Here is a 21,308-nt window from a genome sequence, read left to right on the forward strand (position 1 = left end):
AGGGTGGGTCAAACTACATGAATACAAACATCAATCTCTCAAATAAAATAGGGGGTATTTCTATAATGTGAAAGAAGTGGCTTCGAGAAAAATCGAACTGTGTTTTCGCAGATTGGAGTGCGGAGGGCGTTGACACGTTTCTGGCGCTGGCTCGGTGCTGGGCCCCTTTCTCCCCGCGGGCCCAGTGTTTGTTCCGATGTCGTGCCACGAGAAATCTCCCGAGGCATTCTGCGGCCCCTCGTCGGCCCGCATGTCTGATGTGGTGAGGAGACAGTTTAGCCTTGGGATGCGCGGCCAGCGCAAGGAGTGGTTATTCTACGCTTTCTTGTAAGGGTTCAGAGTTGAATCCATTCTACAGTTCCGCCTTCTGGCGCCCACGGTACACAATGCCGTACCAGGCAGTACCCAGGGTTAGAGACACCCGCGCCAACAACTTCGATGCTGCGAGTCTTTCTCACGTTCAGTTATCGAATGTTTGCTCAAAACGGACTGAAGTTTCTAAGCGAAAGGAAATGGGATCGAAACCATTTAAGCAGGAGAATAAAACAACGTAAATAAAACAGGCTTCGTCACCAACGAAACAGACTCGTCGACTCTATAGCAGCCAGTTTCATTGTAATGTTAATGAAGTGGCTAAAAATACACACACTAAAGATACTATAAACTACTCACCGCGTTGGGTACAAGCTCTCATGCAAATGTACATTTAAAAACCAACCTGAATGGTTTGCGTTTTTGCAAGTATCGGTAGATATAGGCGATATAAACCTAACCTGTAAATTTCAGCTTCCAAAACGGATCCGTTTATTAATTATCCACTTGCAAAGTATACGATTCGCACCTGCAATCAACGAGCGCCAGCTTTGTTTTGGTTGTTTTTTTTTCTAAAATCCCAGTTGTCATCTCTATAAATCATTTTATATGCACCAAAGTTTTAACTATCTGCATTATTGAAAAAATCTTAGCATAGAAAAGAGGCTTGATATTGCTTGATATTATTTTGCTTTAATATGGAAGTAATTTTTTTTTACGAGAGTCGCCACAATCGAGGATTAAAGTTTACTGCGCGTAGATCAACTACACCTTTAGACACTGAAAGTTTTTTTCCCACTCTGAGAATCGTGATTATGGCATTTGGGAATGGTGAGTACCAGAAATGGGTGATGTTGGAACGGTGGAGGAAGAAGAGTGTGAAAGACCCATTAACTTAAGGACATTTTGCTGTACCAATCAGTCCAAGACGCCGAGCACTTCAGCGAACTAAAATGGATGGAATGAACTCGATACGCTAGCGGGACCTTCAGGCTGTGAAAGGACAGACCCGCGCACACACGTACACACACGCGTCGGGAAACTAGGGGTTAGGACAGCCGTTGAAGATCGAAATCGAAACAGAGGCGCAAAAAGCCCCGTCCCGTGTACGTCTCCTGGGTCGAATTAACGCCCAATACCCACCGGCCCGGTCGTCACTGGCTAGATGCAAGGAAGATTTCTTTTAATTCCAGTTTGATTGAATCTGCTCCTCTGTCAACTTCTGACATAAAAAGTGACTTAGAAGGCTTTACTTCAAGTCTTTACCCCAGACAGTTTCAACATTTTGTATCGGCACCTGTTTCGGTTTTGATTTTATTCTAATTTGAACAAACCCTCTCTCTTTCCACTAAAGACAAAAATAGCGACGTCATCTTCAAAGACTATGCACTACGGTGCATAACAGTCCACACTTCGAACTATGTGCTCATAAAATATGACGGTTTTAAGGTTTGGTGAGTTTAAATATTTGTACCTGTGCGCGTGTGTGTACAAACGTAATCTTTATATGTAAATGTACGTGCACAGGAACGCACACACAAAGAGAAAGCGAGGACAGCACGGCCTGTTTATGTAAGGTTTGTTCAGTCAGTCTTGATGTATATTCTTCTCTCCTCCTTCTATCCCACCTCCACCAAACTCCCGCTTCATATCTTTCTCTCCACACACCCACTCATTCTGTCTTGCTCGCTCACACGCGCACGCGCGCGCACACATATTGAGAGAGGGGGGGGACTACAGGGGGCAGGAATGAGGTCAGACGGCGAGACTGTACTGCTAGTGAGGCGTTGACTATCGAATGTATTTGATTTACTTGTCATACTAAGCAATGACAATCAGGGAAAGCGAAAACAGCATCGAGTAGGTAGGGTGGCGAGAAGGGAAGGATGGGAGGAAAATCTGAAGACGCTGGGGTAGGGGAGACTGGTTTCTAAGTTGCCTTTTTTTAAAATTCTTTTTTCCATACCAGTGATTCGAGACGCACGTATTAGGGTAAGTGTTAGAGCTCATAAGTAAGCGTAGTTTCCCAGCAGAATTTCGTGTAAAGTAGAAAGCTTTTTATTGAATCCTTCGCATGACCAGTCCTTTTTTTTTTTAACCTTCAGATTGTGAGTCTATCGATCTAGACGGTATGACTTATTGTAAGATTCGGCTAACCTAATGATTGAGATTTTCGATGGGAGAGCTGCCTGGTGCTACTAGACTGAAGATTGATTTCTGCCTGTGACAAATGATGGGAGCTGAAATGCCATGAGTCCTTGCTTTGCTCTTTGATGTATTCGTAACTGACATTTAATTGCTTCCTCTCTCAGTAACTTGGTATTAAATTGCTTTCTATCTCTTTCACACACACGCACCAAATGTGAGTCTTCTTCCTCCCAACCTTTTTTTCACTTAGCAGTTGATTACATGTGTACGTATGAGTGGTCCAGGTGAAATCGGACAACAAGGAGAATAATTGCATGAATTAATGACAGCTCTTTTTTTTCAAAATGTAGTGTTCTCTGTGGGAGCATGTTGTCCTGCAGATGGCTGTCTTGGGCATTGAGCAGAGTAGTCGTGTCTGCAATTCTTGAGGGCACTTCAGCGCTGCATGCTTGTCGATACCCATGAGCAAAGTTGGAAAAAATGGTGGCTGCTGCCAAGAAGAAGCTGTAAGGAGCAACTGAAGGAGTTCTTCTTTTTTCCGGGTGGGCGGCCCTGGAGATAGTGATTGTGGTTAGTGTAGACCTCACCGGGTAAAGTTCTCAGCCCTTTTGCTGCACCCTTCCGACGAAGTTCGATAAAACGCAAGACGGTCGACTAAACTGGTTATAAATTAAAAGCATCTGGGATAAGCTATTTAGTTGAGTGCTGGGTTTCAGCAATCCTTCTAGCAGCGTACTTTGTACTCGGCACCAGGCTACTCAGCCCTTTGTAGCCCTGTTTCTCATCATGCGCTTTGCATCTAGTGGTCACTTGAAAATAATGCTTTGTTTTGGAAATCAAATCTTTACTCAAGCTGACCACACGGCCGGTGCCATCGCTTTGACTACTGACTGACGCCAGTGCAAGAATTTGAAGACCAAGGGACCCAGGGTTTTCTTAACCCGACAAGTATCGACGAACATTTGACCATATTGGCCAAGTTCTGACATGACGGTGATGTAAAAGCTTTGCCAGAGAAGGGCCTTATTGCATTCAGTGCATCCTACTTTGCAGCATCTTACTCCGAGCAGAGAGCTTTCTGATCTTTACTGAGTGCGGCGCAGCCTTTCCGCTTGATCACCATTATTTTTATAGCGAAGAGTGAAGAAAAACAATCGAGCAATATTGCTGGCAAGGAACACATTTATTTGATTTAGTAATTATTGCCAACGATAGTGATACACTTCAGTTCGTATTCAGGCGGCAACAAAAAGAATTTTTTTTTGTGGGGGAGGGGGAGGGCAGTAGTTGGGGGATTCGCCTGAGCATCCGCTGACCGGCCACCCAATCTCTGAAGTAGCCGCGAGTTTCTGTACTTTGCAGCATCACGGTAACGGCGGAACGTGAGGGGCTGAAGTAGGCGTGTGCAGTGGGGGGATTTGGGTGAGCAGATGTTGCTGACGTTTTCTTCACGTTTTGGGAATGATTCGTCTCGTCCTGCTTATGCTGCGGGAGAAAGTGGGGGAGGAAGAGCGGAGAAATGGGGGACGGGGAGTGTTGGCAGGCCACGGAATTTGGAAGTACATCATATTGATGTCATTCGGGCCTGCGTGCCCCTTTGAACTTTGGGCTCTGCAGTCCTGCCTCCTGGCTGCAGCGGACCACTGAGCTGGGGTTTACACACTGTCAGCACTTGAGATCGACAGCGAAGTTTTCAACGACTGAAAAAGCCTGCCTGGCAGAAGAAACTCTCTTGCACATTCTCTCCCTCTCTCACGCTGAAAAAAAGATGGAGGTGGGGGTGTGAAATACCCAGTTTTAAATTGTCTAATTTCTAGCCAATCGCTCTGAATGCTGTAGATATATATTAGTGTATACTGGAACCTTACTTCTTATAGATTTAATTTGGGGCTTTTGTCACAGACAGCATTTTGTGAAAAATCAAGCTCTAACCAAGCCTGTAAATGCTGCTGAGATTGTTTTGCTGCACTGTGTATCCTAGGCAGCAAATCAGCCTCAGGTGGTTTGGCCTTCATTGTGCAGTCATTGCTTCAAAGGTGCTCTCAGAATTGTCCCGCAGCAAAGATGGTTTGACCTTCTTTGCGTAACCCATGCTGTCCTAATTGTCTTCAAACAATGATGAGCGCATGTTTTATTCATCGACGACCAGAGGATGTATTACCACCATTTCTCGAAAGACCAAGGTGTCATTGCCACTAGCTGAGGTTTTAGTACTAGGTGGCGCTGCATTATTGATGCAGGAACATTCTTTGTTGGATAGAACCGTGAATGCATTGCTCCATGGCATAGGAGGAAAAAGTGGTCTGTTTGAATCCACTTGCTCCCAAAGTGTATTCTGCTTGTTGGCCAGACAGTAAAAGTTGGCAAGCAAACTGAATCAGAACCCAAATCAGAATCAGCGAATCAATTACAAGTCCCAGTAGACTAAAGCTAGCACTTCTAGCTGAATGTGCTGTTTACTGTACTTGCCCTTTATTCCTACTGTGTTGAAATACTGATGATGAGATACACAAGATCAGCACAGAAATTACTGCTTTTGGTAAAACAAGCAAAGCAAAACTCATTTTTAGTCTGTTCCACTGCCCTCCCAGTATGGAAGCACACTGTCAGATGCTTTGACTCCATGACAAACAGCACCAGAGCCCCTGCAGAAGGTTTGCCCATGCATGAGTGAGTCTGTTGTCTGGGTTTGGCCTCACATTCTTGCTGCTTTTGTCTCACTGCTGGAGGAACACCAACACCTAGCGTTTGGAGGGCAGGGCATTCAAGAATCCAGAACCTGCTACCTGTGTGATGAATCTGCAACAGTTGCAAGAAAGACTCGGCTGTTTATCATCTAAATGTTCAACCCTCAGCTCCACCAGCATCACCCTTTCTTTCCATTTACCACCATGCCCCTTTCCACCCTTTGGCTGTCATTTTGGGTTTTTTTCTTTTATGTATAGTGAGCATTTTTGTGGATATGAATGTAAGACTACATGATTGTCTTCTGGAGCAAATTATAAGACTGCTAGATGTTAGCATGAAAACAGTATTTGATTAAACTGTTGAGTACCAGCTTAGTTGTGTTACTTTCTTCATTGAAATGATGGTGTACATACTTTGCAATGTCAGGTGTTTGATAGAGATATTAAAAGCAGATGGTAAAATATTTTAAACAGTAGACATGCCATGAAATATTTGTAGACAATTCAAAAAGATCTTCCGCAAGAAATCACTTCAGGCAACAATGAGCTTAACCACATTAAATGTGTGTCCATATTGCAACACCTCAGCACAGGTTAGAAAGTACATTCAGATTGTTCTTTTCCAGTGTTTCACACTTGACTGCTGCCAGAAATTGCCAAATGGGTGCAGCTGACATCATGATTCCAGGACATAAAATTTCAGGAGTGTGACTTGAAGTCTTGCGGGAAGACTTATGTGGGTTGTCATCTGCACAAAGGATAATGCAGAGAAAGACCAGTTTCAAGATGAGGCAGATAAGAGCTTCAATTTGCAGGCAACTGTTGCTGCAGGGATTCATTCTGTTCATTGCCAGCTTGCTTCTGGCTTCAGAAGGTGAGCATGTTTAATTTTATTTGCTGGCACTCTCTTTCAGTCCAAGTCAGTTCACTGTGAATGAACCATAGTGTGTGCTGATAGTGGCTTATCTTTTTGTATAGATCCTTGAGTAGTGTAGTGAGAGTTTTATTCCTTCTGATTTGGTAATACATAACCTTACAGTACTTTGCTTGTTATGTGACCTTGTATTCTAGTCTTTGTTGATGTATGTCATGGTTTTAGCATGTTTGTCAATATGATTATTGCTTTTGAATAAGTACTTGTGTATGTTTATTAAAGGTTCTGATAATGCTAAATTGCACACTAGTACACATTATCAATACAGGTTATCTTATCCATACAGTACAAAAAAAGGGAGGTTGGTATTAATTGGTTAGGGTTACTTGCTGGCTATGGCAGTTAAGTGATTTTAAGATATGTCTGTGGTGGTGGGGGACGGGTGTTCAAGTTATAATTTTTCAATGTTTAGTTATGGATTATGTTTGTGTAGTACCTCCTATACGTATACATTTTTTTTAAAAGAAGCCAGTTTCAATATGACATAAATTGGCTTACAGCTACAGAAAAAAAGTCTGTCATGTATTGTAATATGACCTTGATAAATTTTTTTAATGCCAGTGGCCTTGAGAATGTTTTCTTTTTTAAGATTTCCTTTTATATGTGTTTGAAATATATGATGATGGTGTACAAGTAGGAGTGTGTGTGTATGAGTGAATATATATGTACATCTAAGTGCTTTGTTGTGATATGTATGTATATTCATGTATAGAATTCTTTGTGCATGTGTTTATTGTAGTCAATTTTAAATTAAGGTTTATAATTGGATTATGTTCTAAGATGTGTAATTATAGTGACAGATGCTCACACCCTTGCTGTCATCCATACAGTGCAAGAGATTTTAGATTCCCACTAAAAATTATTGGTAGTTTTCAGACATACAGTTAAAATTAGTGGGGTTTTCTTATAGAAAGAAGAAAACACTTCGCTGCTATTGTAATCTTATCTCTGATGTTAATAAACAGCCTTAATAATTTAATTCATGTTTATGCATCACTGACATTGGAAAACAAATAATGATGAATCATTAGCTTTGATGTATGATTTATTGACAAATCTCTAATATGGGAAGACATCTCTTATTTTACAGTTTCAAACTCCAGGCACAGTACATTTACATTTGCAGATCCTCGAGGCAATAAGAAACACTAACAAAACACCATCTATTTCCTTTTCATTTTCGTCCCACCTGAACTCCTATAAAAGATTATTGTTTATAGCTGAGTGGCACTTGGAAATCTAATGCTGAACTCATCTTTGGCATGATTAGGTCTTGTGTATTTATTTTTCTTATTTATTGCATACCTGAGCATGCATGCATGCAGAGTGTTTGTGTGAGTGCCGACATGCACATCTATGTCCATTTGGATGCAGCTGTATTTGTGTACACTTCTTTGCACCTCAGCCTGTTTCTATGCACTTGGGATAGAGGGGATTTTTTTTGCTCCATGAGGTAATGCTTGTTTGATGTGGTGTCAATTCTGTGATTGGGTAGAAGTGCTTAACAGGCTTTCTTTTTGTTAGCAGAAAGGCCATTTGTCAGAAGAACCCCTAATGGGGGGATTGGTTGCACTGTTTCCAATATTGACTGCTTCTAGGCATGGCCTATTTCCAGCTGATAAATCAGCTGCAGGCAGAAAGAGCCTGACGGGTCAATGCTTCATCTAGATGTCTGGCCATCAGAGCTGGCTAACTCTTTTTCAGATCAGCGAGTTTCAAACCTGCCCAGCAGGTGCCAGGAGCTCTGTGGCATTCTAAGCGGGTGAACTGGAATGAAATTTAAGCGACTCATTGGGTGCGGGGAAGCTGCCAGAGCCAGACTGAGAAAGTACTGCACGATCTCCACAAGCTGGTTGCGATTGCCCAGTGTTCTTTGTTGCAAAGAACTGAAGGAGTACTAGAGGCCATATGACTACAACCCTCATTCTTTGGCTAAGGTTTCTCATGCCCTCATAAGAATTTAACTAGGCAGTGTGAAAGATTGTAGGATGACCTTAGTGATAGCTTCTCTTATAGTGGATCAACATTCTTTTCCATCAGAGTAGCAGAAAAGAAACTTGTGTGGGTGGGCAGGAGAAAGTTGTAGAGGTTTGTTTTCACTCTGAACACTTGCATATTTATGAATCATAATAGGAGCAGTCACAGCATTAGTTTTGCAAAAGATCTATAGAAAAATATTCTCATTAATAAAGTTTTAGTAAAGCCCAACCACATAATGGATTATCCAAAAATATGTCAGGATGATGAGCCATGACAAATTTTAATTACAGACTATTACCTGCTTCAGTCAACATGTGCAACACCTTTGTGTGTGCATGTGTGTAAAATTCATAGTAACTGACTCATGTCTCTTTCTTCACACACACACACAGACAGTAGGATAGGAAGATGCTCAGCTTTTGGAGGGCAGACTCCATGCTGTTCGCTTTTTTCAAAGTTAAGAATGTCATGCATTTCATTGTTTTATGTCATGTACATCCTGGAAAAGTATCAAAATATTTTCATGTTGATGACAGCAGAAAATCTTAAAAGTGAAATGTTAGGAGACAGAGAAATATGATTAAAGGATACCTCTCACTCAGTGCATATTGTATGGTTCACAAGGAAGTCTTGGTCCAGTTACTGTCATATCTTCTTTTTAGAGCTTCAGATGTGGATAGTGAAATGTAATATATCAAATACAGGCAAACAGCAGTTTGCATCATATCTACACAGCTACTAAAAGTACACCAACAGTTTCCTGAGCTGGGGTATTTGCCTGTACTCTGGAGAAGACATTCTGGTGTTATGTTCCTCCCCTTTCCTGGGCCTAGCATGGCGGCAGACGCCTCAACCCTCTCTCATGGAACTCAGCCCAAGTTGTCAGAATGCCATCTCCAGCCAAGTGATAAAGGGGTGCAACCAAGACAACATGCATTAAAGCCTGAGGCTAACTAAGGAGGGGAGGGAACTCACTCTGGAGCAAAGGTCATTCAGCCCAGACATACTGTTTTATTTTTGGCTGCTGGTTAGCAGCTCCATGTGGACTGCCTTATGTGTGTAAACGTGCTAACGAAGACTGGCTTTAGGCATGTACTTTCACACCTCCAGGTGGTATGTGTTTTGGCAAGGAATAGATGTCTGGAAGAGTGAAGGAGAGGAAGTGAGATACTAAAAATAAGTCTCATAGGGGATCCATGTTGCACATTTATGCTAAAGTAAATTATCTGGCAACAAGGTGTAATGAACATAGTTTTTGCATTGCATATAAATATATATCTGAATGTTGATAATTCATTTTGTCATTTTAATTTATCATTATTTTGAGAAAGCATGGTAACACAAGACAGCCAAACCACACAATAAACCATCTAGAATCCAGGCATGTATCAGAGAGGCAAAAAAACGTATATTGGGCAAAATAATACTTTTTCCACCAAATAAATTATTTTTGAAGCTTTGAAAAAAATATGCTAACTTAGAATACCAACCTAGACATACTGAGTACAAATCTCTTGGTTTGACACTTTTTAAATTCAAGACTTTGATCACATCTTGAAGCCATCCTAGAATTCCCAGGGCAGATGGCAGTGGGCTGGGCTTTGTCTTAGAAATGCTCATAAATCTACATTACCCAAGAAACTGAGTCAGCAGATGAGGTGTGGTTGATCAGCATTATATTGTTTCAGGTGTCAGACCCTCTGTAGTTGTGATCTAATAAATCTGATCATGAGCCATACAGACCTGGACTTCTGTTGACCAGCTGATAATATCTTGAAGTCCGTGGCCAAGAAGTGTGAAGAACTTTAGAAGAAATTAATTAGTTCTTGCATACAAAGGTGTACATTGCTGCAATCCTGAAACTGGCTTGCTTGCAACTTGTTTACTGTCTTTGATCTACTCCATTCCTAAACAAAAACAGCTTCATTCCTTTTTCTTTACGTTTTATTATTATTTTTTATTTTTTTTTGCCTTACCTGTTTTAACTTCAAAATCACATGGCTGGTCAGCTAGTATTCCTTTTACAATTTGTTTTAATTTTCTGTTTTAACACAAAACAGATCTAAAGGATGAGGGATTTGGAGGTGGGGGTTTTTGTTTTAGAAGGATGGAGGTTTGAAGGTGTCAGTTATGTTTGCTTGCACAGACTTCTGATTATTGAATATTCAGTGTTTATAGAAAACTAACTCTATATTTGCATGGTTAAAATTTTATGCCAGTTTAAGATTAGAGCAAATACCCAAAAATTCAGACAAAAGTCAGTAGCAACTGATAGGGCTAAAAGCGTTTGAAACTTTCACCCTGTTTTTCTGGATTCCAGTGTTTATCTGAGAGATAAATTTAAGAGAGAATAATCAGAACAATTCGTGCATATTGATGGGGAAACAAAGGCAGAGTATAGACCTGTTTTATCTCAAGAGAGTGCTACATCTGTGTGGCAGTTGAAAAAGGTTAAAAGCATGTGAAGTGTTGCTCACCATACATGACATAAATCTGGTTTTTTTTTTCAGTTGCCATGGGAGCACAGCATTTCCTGGAGAGGCCCCAGAACACCTCCGTTGTTCAGGGCAACCAGGTGTTGCTCAAGTGCATTGTACAGGACCGTGTAGGCCGCATTCAGTGGGTAAAGGATGGCTTTGCACTGGGTAGGTAATACTTCTTAAATGGCTACTGATTATAGGGCTGCCATCTATAGTGATTCTTCACACAGTTTGAAGTGCAAGCCTGTTTTATATATGTGTGTCTCTGTGTGTGTGTTTATAATCTGTTTTATACACATAGACACACAACAACTGCACACATGCAGTCTTGAAGAGCTCAGGAATTGCAGAACTCCATCTACTAGGTGTTGGCTGTTGATTTATTTCCTTCAGAAATCTGAAATAGCTAAAGGAGCTTTGGTACTTTAATCTGGCTTCTAATAAAAAAAACAGCCTCAAGCAAATAAAAACTAAAAAAAAAAAAATGGCAAATAATTTTTTCCAGATGCTGCAGTCTCATTGAAGCCTTTCACTCCCTAAATTCTACATAGACTGTATGTAAAATGGACTGCTGGTAGATGAATTTTTAAGAATAACTCCTTGAACGAGGTTTTTCCAAATTAACTTCGAATGTCATGATTAACCAGAAAAGGAAGAGCATATAATTTCAAGCTTTAAATTTTTTGGTTCTAAGCCATGAGATTGAAGGTTCCGAATATTTTACCAAAAAGAAATAATAAGCTAAACAACCAATTAAGCTTATGGTAAGTATGTATGCTGCTAACATCAAGAAATTTAATACAGTCATCGACTTGCTGTTTTTCTGGGTCTTAGCTTTCAAAGGGTTCATCAAGACCTAACAGCTTACTTCATTCTGAGAGGCTAAGCATCGATATTGTCAGACTGCCAGGAGTCCAGTTAATAATGGTCCCTGCTGTGATCATTTCTGAAAGTCTGCATCATTTACATATTCCTTGTTACACCACACTGAAAGGAGTGGGCTTTCCTGTGTTTGTTTTGTCCCAGCATCAACTTCTTACTAGTGATGCTTGTTAGATAAGAAAAAATAAGTTCTAGTCATGTGTTGGGAAAATGAGCATGTTGTTTATGATGAACAACATGGTGGACGTGATGAATTTGTTTCAGTTTTGTTTACTGGTGTAGCTTAATAGGTATTTTCATCTTCATTTAGGAATAATATCTTCAAATGGGGATTAGCTATTATTCGGCCATTGTTCATCTAAGAATATATCATTACCTTTCTTCTCCTTTTATTTCAAAATTTAGTCTGTGGCTGTTAGCATATCTTGCCATAGACAAACCAGGTGGCACTTACAATTATTGAGAATCAGTTTTTCTTCTGGTAACTGGGAAGAACATTGATGTCACATTAGATAGAACATCTCATTTAATATGGGTGTATTGAAGCAATTGAGCTATAGAGCTACAAAGATTTTCTTATTCGTGGGTGTGAACTGTAAGGGAAGAATTAAAAATACACAGAGAAAACCCCCAACAGTCAGCCCTGTGAACATGTGTTAATACTGTGGCACAGAGTGTCCTGAGATTAGACCTAAACCCGGGGCCTCTCACTGCAGTGTTGACAAGCAATGTGTTTTACCACTACACTACTGAGTACCCAAAAGATAGGGCATAAAGTGTTTATGAAATCCCTGACTCATGGGTAACATTGTTATTATAACTAGAAATAATGCATTTTTTAGACAATACTTTTTTCAATCCATTTTTTTACGCATCAGAGATTTTAAAAAACTATACAAACAGCAATAATAAAATTAAGCACAAAAATCCATTCAAGGGAGACAACACTATTCAATTAAACAATCTTTACCAAAAACTGATTCCCCTTCACCCATGGCAAACTCAACACATAACTCTGTTATGGTCATCATACCTGTTATAAAAATATTACTTTCCAGCCTCTTATGTAAGTCATAGTGAACAATTTCCAATATTCCTAGTTGTATGATTAGTACACCACATCTCATCAACACGTACTTCAGTCTACTCTAAACCAAACAACCTCCAATCTAGCATTATGCTAACCTTACTGCTAACCCAACCTCAAACTCAATACCAGAACTCCTAGCCCAAAACTCTAAACGGATCGTTGGTCAAGTGTGTCCTTAATTTTTCAGTATAGTGAGTGTGTATACACACAAAATTTACTACTATTAATCACCTCGGATATAATTTTATTTCAGGTTATGATCGTGATATTCCTGGTTATCCAACATACTCCATCATTGGCAATAACCCCCAGGAATACAATCTTATGATTGTTAATACTCAGCTGTCTGATGACTCAGAATTTCAGTGTCAGGTAACTCCTGGAGGCCCTACTGATCCCCGACTTACAGCATCAGCATACCTGACAGTTCTGGGTGAGACATGGCTTTCATTTTTTTCTTGATATGTGGTCATTTGTTTGCTTACAGGTAAAATAGCTCTGTTTTATATTATACATACTATATATATATACATTGCACATGCATGGATTGTTTTGTGTATCAAGAAGGATTATTGTTTCAGTCTTATAATTGTGATAATCATTATACCATCAATTTTTTTTTTACCTTCATGGTAATGATTGTTGACAGTGCCCTGTGATCCCCCCATTATACAAGGATATGCAAATGGGTCAGTAGTCGAGGTGCCCCATACGCATCGGTCACTGCAGCTTGTGTGCGAAGCCCGTAATGGACGTCCAGCCGCAGAAATCGAGTGGTATCGCAACAATCAAAAAGTGGTCCAGAATGTGGATTACCAAACTGAGCCAATCTTTGGTGACAAGCGAGTCAACGCCAGAAGTATCTTGACCCTCACACTGTATGGAAACAACGAAAATGATGCTGTATATCGATGTCAAGCAAGAAATGATGCAATGCGGGGAATGTCACTATCCACTGTAGTACAGATCAGCATTTTGTGTAAGTGTACTTCAGCTGCAGTATTTTTTTTTTTTTTTGGAAATAGGGGCGGGTGTCTTTTGTGTTTATTTTTACTGCTTATTGCTGCACTTGAACTAAGTTAGACTCTATTTCATATTTTCATCCTGGATAAGATAGAAAAAATAAAATGCACATGTGTCTTTTCTGGATCATATACTATTTTGAGAACTATAGGACCTATAGTCTTCTGACTACATGTGCACAGAACTGTAAGTGGTTCACTGCTTCTAGTAGATGGCATCAGGAAGGAATAACTCGGCAGAGTGGCATAGGAAGATGTTCAGCTTTTGGAGGACAAACTCCATGCTGACATTTCATGATGTTCACATTCTTGTCTCCTCAGAATATTTTTTGAAGAGCAACTGTCTCCCCTAGTTCCCACGCCACTGCATCACTCTTTTTTTTTTTTTAGCCACCTTTTATCTCCCCTTGATAAGTATGATATCTTTGCTACTGTGGGCAGAGGGGGTTTACCAGTCACTAGGCCAAGTTAACCTTAAAATGCTTTGAGCTAAACCAGTGAGCCTTATTCTAGGACTAAAATTAAGGCCTAATTATTTTTTTTCTTAAGTTTTTTTTATGCTATTTTAAACACATTTGCTGAAAATCAATCAGTTCAATACAATTATGCACATCTTATTTCAGATTTATTAGATTTTTTATTATTTTGATTTGATAAATTTAAAATATGGTAAAGAATGCTGATTTGTGTATGTATATCTCATGAACTTACTACAACCTGTACTCATGTTTTAGGATATAACACTCATTGAAATTATTTGGAGTTTGCCTTAACCTAAAAATGATGTATATTCCAGACCCACCTGGACCTCCATCCATTACTGGCTACACCAGTGGGCAGGTAGTTCGAACTAATGACACCCTTCATCTCACGTGTACATCTAGAGGGGGTAATCCTCTTGGTACAGTTGTCTGGTACCGGGACAATGAAAGAGTTGACTCCTCTTTTACAAGTGGAGGGAACCAAGCCGTCAACGAATACATTTTTACTGCCATGTCTGTGGACAACAGCATGGAGTACAGGTGTGAGGTCAATAACCTGGTGACAAGTGCCCCCCTGACTGCAAGTGTTACCTTGACAGTTCACTGTAAGTGTTTATCTAACATTGAGTTTTCTGATATCACATGACTTATAATAGGACTCACCTATGCCACTTATTCACTTTTATTAGGCAAACTCCCACCAGTGTGTCCCTGGTGCTGAAAAATGTTTGCTGTTGTACATGTTTTAATTACTTATCCTGGTCTCCTTGTTAGGTCCATCCCATTGGCATCTATTTTTTCATTTTTAAAGTGGGTAGGGCTTTATCCTCAGATTTAGTACTTTTGTGTTTGTTACATTTTTTTTACATTTTTGTGTTAATGGTGGCCCTTTAGACCACAATACCTCTTTTTCTTATTACTTACCATTTTATATTATCCTTTTCCTTTATATTGGCTTTTATTGATAAGAACTTTGTTACTCAATCACTGAGGGGTTTTGTTTTTTAACCTTTGAATGTATCACTACCCTTTTCTTGCTGTGATATAGCCTTAGTTGCTGGCACAGCGTAAAACACTAACAAATTCTGGTATCACATGCTTTGTTAGGTTCCTTTAACCCCTGTTATATATCATGTAAGACACCATTGTGCATTTCAGATCTACTTTGTATTGTGCTCTTTCAACTTCCTGGTCTCTAATTAATTAATCCCAATCCAATCCTTAATGAGACATGATGCTTCGTTTTTGGTTAAATCAAGTTCTCTCAAGTGATGCTCAGGGTTAACTGTTTAAAATAAAATTCTAAGCCCAAGTAATGATTGGTGGTAATACCAAGGAGGTTAATAGCTTTATTTTTACTGGTTTGTTGATATTATCAGGTGAGAGCAAGATACAAAAGAGTGTTTGTGTGACAAAGTTTAAGGGAGTGGCAGGTCAGCATCCTCATAAAATTGAACAGTATATCATGTTATTTCCTCAACACATCATTATTATTACTATTATTTTATCTTCCATACAAACAGTTCCCCCTCAGAGAGTCACTATCTCTGGAGGCGATGGACCACTTCGCGCTGGGGAGACAGTCACACTGACCTGTGTGTCTTCAAACAGCAATCCACGTTCAACTATCACATGGTTTGCACGTGGTCGTCAGATCCCTACTGGAGAAGTGTCACAAAGCTATGAGGTGTCTTCACTGGGAGGTTATGTGACTCGGTCAACTGTCAGTGTGACATTGTCACATCAGGAACACAATGTCATCTACACATGTCAGGCAACAAATGATGTTGGACAAACAGTAGCAGACACAGTAACATTAAGTGTCCTCTGTAAGTAATCATATTTTTAGAATTTAAGATTTTAACATCTTAACTGGCAGTTTTTCTTTTTCATGTTTTCATTGTTCCCGATGGCTGTTTATGTTGGGTGCAAGACCTGTGCAAATTAACAAAGGTTTTGATATAGATGATGTAGAGGTCCTGTTTTAAACTCGTAATAGACTGGATTCCATTTTTCTGGAGGTGTGAAGGAAGGCTGTTCCATAGAACTCTACCAAAATGTTTCAGGCTTGTCTTGAATAAGTCAACTCTTGGTATGGGAGTATTACGTTTAAGGGACCCTGTTATTATTTTGGTACCAAAACAGTGTAGAAAGTGTAGAGGACATTGTACCTGCTAATGTTTTATAGATGAGCATGCTTTTATCATATTTTAGTCTGCTTATTAGTGGCAGGACCCCTTGAAATGAGAAATCAGGAGGATTTTATTTTGGTTCGAGTTGTACATTTTTAATAGCTTTCCTCTGAAAGCAGAGTCCTACAAAGTGGAAGTGTTGTATGAGCCTGCAAACATGGAGGTACTTACATATCAAGCCTTAGGTTGCAGTCATTAGCAAAGCCCATAAAACTGTGTACTAGGAAAATGTGTTTCAGCACTTTTGTATTTCTCTATTGTTTTTAATACTAGTTTTGGGAACAAAGCTGTTAAAAGTTATCAACATATTTGTTGTTCTAATTTGCAGATCCTCCTAATCCACCAACGATATCTGGTTACACTGAAGGGGCATCCATTAGAGCTAATGAACTGGAACGACTGACATGCATTGCAGTAGGAGGAAACCCTGAGGCCACCCTCAAGTGGTACAAAAGTAAGGACTGTAGATTAATTCTGTTCATGAAACAAAATACTGATCATTGCTTCTGCCTATTTTACGGGCTAACAGTCATGTAGTCAGATGGGTTTGGTTTTTTTTACACTAAATGTTGACAGATCACTTTACACCAGTATGACAACAGTTTCCTCATTCTCATACACCATGCCTAAAGGAAGGGAACAAACTGCTGTCAGACCCTTTGATGACAGTAGTCTATATTTTCTCCCTTTAAATGCAATTTGTGGATGACTACAGTAAACAGGGAAAAGGAAGCAAAATAAATACAATTTAGATTTAAGACAAATATTTTTATGTGTATAGATTTTTCATAGTTTTTTTTCATTTTGATTTTAAAGCCTAGTGATTCTTTTTTTGTCCACATGCCTCTGACCTTTTTTAACTTTATTAATTGGGCATCCCTCTTATAGATTTACTACCAAGTGAACTCTTGAAATGTTTTATATTTTCATTCTTTAAAATCACTCTTTCTAAATTATTGAGAATCATACCTGTGGTCAAATTTAGAGAAGGTTCTTTTTATCAGTTATGTATGCTTGCACAAGTGGTATTGCATGTGTCAGTGATATGAAGATAAAAGACATAAAATATATTTATTTAATCTAGACCACCACTGGCATTGCTATCATTGCCTTGTTACCTGATAATTGTTTAATCCCTGTTATTTTCATTGTCATGATCAGTGGACTGAGGCAACATCATTTTGATAAGCATTAAGGTCTGGAAGAGAAAATACTATCTAGTCTGAAAAAAGTCTCCTTTGGGCACAATTATTAAAGGCACTTCTATTTGATAGCATATTCAGAAATTTTGTTTTTGTGTTGCTTCCTTCACGCAGAAAATTCAAAAGAAATTGCATTTTCTGTATTGATTTCTTTTCTAGATGATCAGCTGATCACAAACTCTGTATACAAAGTTATTGGAAACATTGCCCAGTCAGAAGTTGGCATTGTGGCTCATCCAGATGACAATGGGGCTGTATACAAATGCACAGCCACTAATGCTGCTACAACAACACCACTGCAAGACAGTGTCACATTGACTGTGCTTTGTAAGTATCTGTCACAAACCTAGGAGAAGAGGATCGTTTCATGTCACATTTTACTAGTTTCATTTGCAGCTTTTAGCTTTTCTTACCATCACCTATGTGTAGACAGTACACTTCTACTAAATTACTGATAACAAAACTTTTCACTTAGCATACAGTTCATGTTCCGATTTACACAATGTGCTTATACATGGCTGCCTGTAATCAGCCCAGGAAGCCTCTGCTGTTCAACGGCATTCTTGTGTGAACCAAGATTCTATCCATCAGAAAAATGTTACACTAGTACAAGAATTGCTCTCTACTCAGTTCTAATAATAGTTCATTTTGTTGTTAAAATCCAGATCCTTATGACTTCAGTTTGTGTGGGACTTTTATGGTTTTTTTAGTTGTTTATAAAGAGACAAGGTGGTTTTTGGAGATGAGTTCAAGTTTTTCGTTTATTTGATGTTTTCTTTAAGTTTTTATTTTATTGATCTGTTCTCGTACTTTCTGTCAGCTGCTCCATTACATAACTTTTTTCAAAATGTTCTACCTTATATTATTCTTAACCTCTAAAATCAAATTAGTATTTTCCAAAAGATTTGAACTATTCATCATAACTTAACATCAAACAATAATAATTTAAGATTTAAAAACACCATTATGAAGTGACAGATTTAGCTCATGACTTTCAAAAGTGACTTATTTTGTTTGTTTTGGGGTTGCTCTTTGCTTTCAGTTCCACCAACCTCTGTTGTGATCACGGCATCTACCAATGAGCCTCGAGCTGGATATGGCATGAATCTTACATGTGTGAGTTCCTCTAGCAATCCTGCGGCAGAGATTCTGTGGGTCAAGGCTGGTAAACGGATCCAGGGGGTCAACCGCGGAGTTGTTGATGCTGAGTATGGGGGAAAAAACACAACAAATGTGCTTCATTTCATTCCAACTTCTGCTGACCACAATGCTGTTTATGGCTGCCGAGCTACCAACACTCTGCTGGGATTGTCTGTAAATGATGCCATCACACTCAGTGTCTTGTGTAAGATAGCTTACTGTTCCTTTATTTGTATTTTTTCAGGCTTTTATTGTTTATCAACCAGTATATCTGACATTAATGAAGATGATGTATTCTTATTTACTATAAAGAACAAAACATTCTTGCAGACATTTTCTAGTGATTGTACCTGCATCTTGGATTTTTTTAATGCTTTTAACATAAAAGCTTGCCATTGTCAGTCAGCTTATATATAGCCATACTAAGTATCCTTAAAAAGTTCTTGAATTTTTGCTCCTACTGTGCAGTTTCACCAGAGTTTGTAAATGACATACCAACCCACATAGATATGACTGCTGGAGAAAGTCGTACTCTAAACCTCACAACCTATGCGAACCCCACAACCGTTACATATACTCTGCTGCGTGAGGGGGTTCCTAGCAGAATCTCCCGCTTTTCCATCAACAATGGAATACTGCAGATCAATAACATCAACAAGGCTGACCGCGGCAACTTTACCATGAAGGCTGAAAATTCACAAGGGTCTAACACGTTCAACTTCACTATTGATGTCCGTTGTAAGTATTAGAGAATGAATGCAAGGGCTGTTCAGCTTCTGTATCTTTTATTAGTACTGTTTGCATTTGACTCTCTTGCAGTTTATGAACAGCTGATTTTAAAAGTTTATCTATCACTTGCCTTTGAGTGCTGTGAAAAATTTTTGTATGTGTAATAAGTATTAAGAAAACCTTTAGTGGGATGTTTCTTGAACATTTCTTTACAAGATGAGATTGTTTTCACTGCCTGTTGTGGGAGGAGGGGGTAAGAAAAGCCATTGTTCAGAGGAGTTAAGTTCAGAGGAATGAGTTAAGGGGTGAACGAGTCCCTTTTTTTATATTTGAAGGATAGAAGTAGTTCATTATGACCAGTAAGGCCATGGATGGTTGAATCATTGTGTTTTCTTGCATTCATTGTGTCTATTATTCTAGATTCACTGATGGAAAAATTAAACATTACCTCTGGAAGCAAACATTAATAATAGCAAATCAGATTGATAACCATGATGACTTTTTTCCCTTCACACACAAAGATCCAGCCACCATTGTTGACATAACTAACAAAGTCATGGAGGATGAAGGAGGGACGGCATTTTTTGAGTGTGTTGTGGATGCGAAACCTGTTGTTCCGGACATGATCACCTGGACTCGACAAGATTTTGACATGAGCAAAACTAAACAACGCACAGAGGGCTCCAAATCCTATCTCACAGTGTATGAGCTTACAAGGCAAGACACTGGAAACTTTAAATGCGTTGCTGACAATGGCATTGGGCGACCAGATAGCAAGAATGCAAGGCTTATTGTTAAATGTGAGTAATGATTATTCTAAACAGGTCTTTTGCTAGATTTTTTATGCATTAAACATCTGGAAACCAGAAGTGTCTGGCCAGAGATTTATTTGCATGATTCAGTTTTACTTCTTGATTTTTATAGTTGTTGTTTTTAAGAAGGAAAAGTGCTTCTACTTAAGCAATTTTGCACTATGGAAGATGGAGATCTAGAAGGGAATATGGGGAGTGAAGGTTAGGGTGGAGCGAGGATGGGAGGGTCTTAGGAAGGTATGGGAGGAGGGTCACTGCTCCATGACGCTGCAGGTGTTGTTTACTGTTGCTGGTGCCCTCATTTTTCTTGTTGTTGTCACTTGCTCTTGGTGTCTAGGAGGCCTGCCAAATCCGCAGTGTGGTGTACTTGACTGGTTGCCAGATCCCTTATGTTGCCCTGTTCTAGACCTATTTAATTTTAGGTAGTATGTTAGTTTGTACTTTTTAAGAACCTTCAGTTTGTTTTAGTTTTCTTCAGTATAGTCTTTGTCTTTTTAAACCTGGTATTATGATTTTTTTACTTTCTTTACCTTTATGTAGGTGGGGTTTTTTTTTTCTATTTAGGTGTTAGACTTTTACTTTGTTTATTAAGTGACCCTACCTTTGGGTTCATTATAGTTCTGGTTGTGGGTGAGTGAAGGAACCCTGTATTTTCTATGGTTTCAAAGATATTTCAATTTTGTTGTATGATTATGCTACGTTAGTAGTCTTGTTAATTCACTGACCAAGTGGACATGAAGCTCACTGAACTGCATTGATCGTCAGGTCTGCAGGTTGACAAGGATTTATAGCCACCAAAACGAAGAGACACCACATTCCACATGCACAATGGCACAACAGAGCTCTGCCCCCTCCAGCCAGTTAGGCGAGAGGACCTCATTTTGACCATATATCCCAATTAAAAAATGTTTTCCTTAATGTTGTGTACTGTTTAATCTGTAGATGCCCCTATAATTGACAAGTCGCCAGAGAATGCCAAAGCTGCAGCAGAGACAGGTCGCATTGCCACCCTCGTGTGCAAGGCAGAAGGAGCTCCAGACATTACCTTTTCATGGCACAAGGTGAGCAAACAATGTTGTAACCTTATCTAAAGGAACATCATGTGCAATCAAAGGGAAGTGAGCAAAGTTGAAAAAAGTGGGAAAAACAAAAAGGCATTGAAGACAAGCTAAAAATAGAGTTAGTATGGTGAGTGGGAATCATGTTTATACTTGTG

General features: G+C 39.3%; 1 protein-coding gene across 1 annotated transcript in view; it reads left to right on the forward strand.

Annotated features, from left to right (window-relative positions):
• LOC112567980 (nephrin-like) overlaps nt 1-21,308 on the forward strand; it is a 50,103-nt gene that overhangs the window by 15,709 nt on the left and 13,086 nt on the right. Inside the window, 12 exon segments of the mRNA XM_025244939.1 lie at nt 5,774-6,021; nt 10,572-10,706; nt 12,767-12,946; nt 13,163-13,492; nt 14,332-14,622; nt 15,541-15,846; nt 16,538-16,663; nt 17,571-17,738; nt 18,454-18,756; nt 19,020-19,289; nt 19,802-20,080; nt 21,035-21,153. Of these exon segments, the coding sequence (XP_025100724.1) occupies nt 5,910-6,021; nt 10,572-10,706; nt 12,767-12,946; nt 13,163-13,492; nt 14,332-14,622; nt 15,541-15,846; nt 16,538-16,663; nt 17,571-17,738; nt 18,454-18,756; nt 19,020-19,289; nt 19,802-20,080; nt 21,035-21,153 (2,619 nt within the window). The 5' untranslated portion in view covers nt 5,774-5,909.

Source organism: Pomacea canaliculata, linkage group LG7 (genome assembly GCF_003073045.1).
Source record: "Pomacea canaliculata isolate SZHN2017 linkage group LG7, ASM307304v1, whole genome shotgun sequence".
NCBI classification, from domain to species: domain Eukaryota; kingdom Metazoa; phylum Mollusca; class Gastropoda; order Architaenioglossa; family Ampullariidae; genus Pomacea; species Pomacea canaliculata.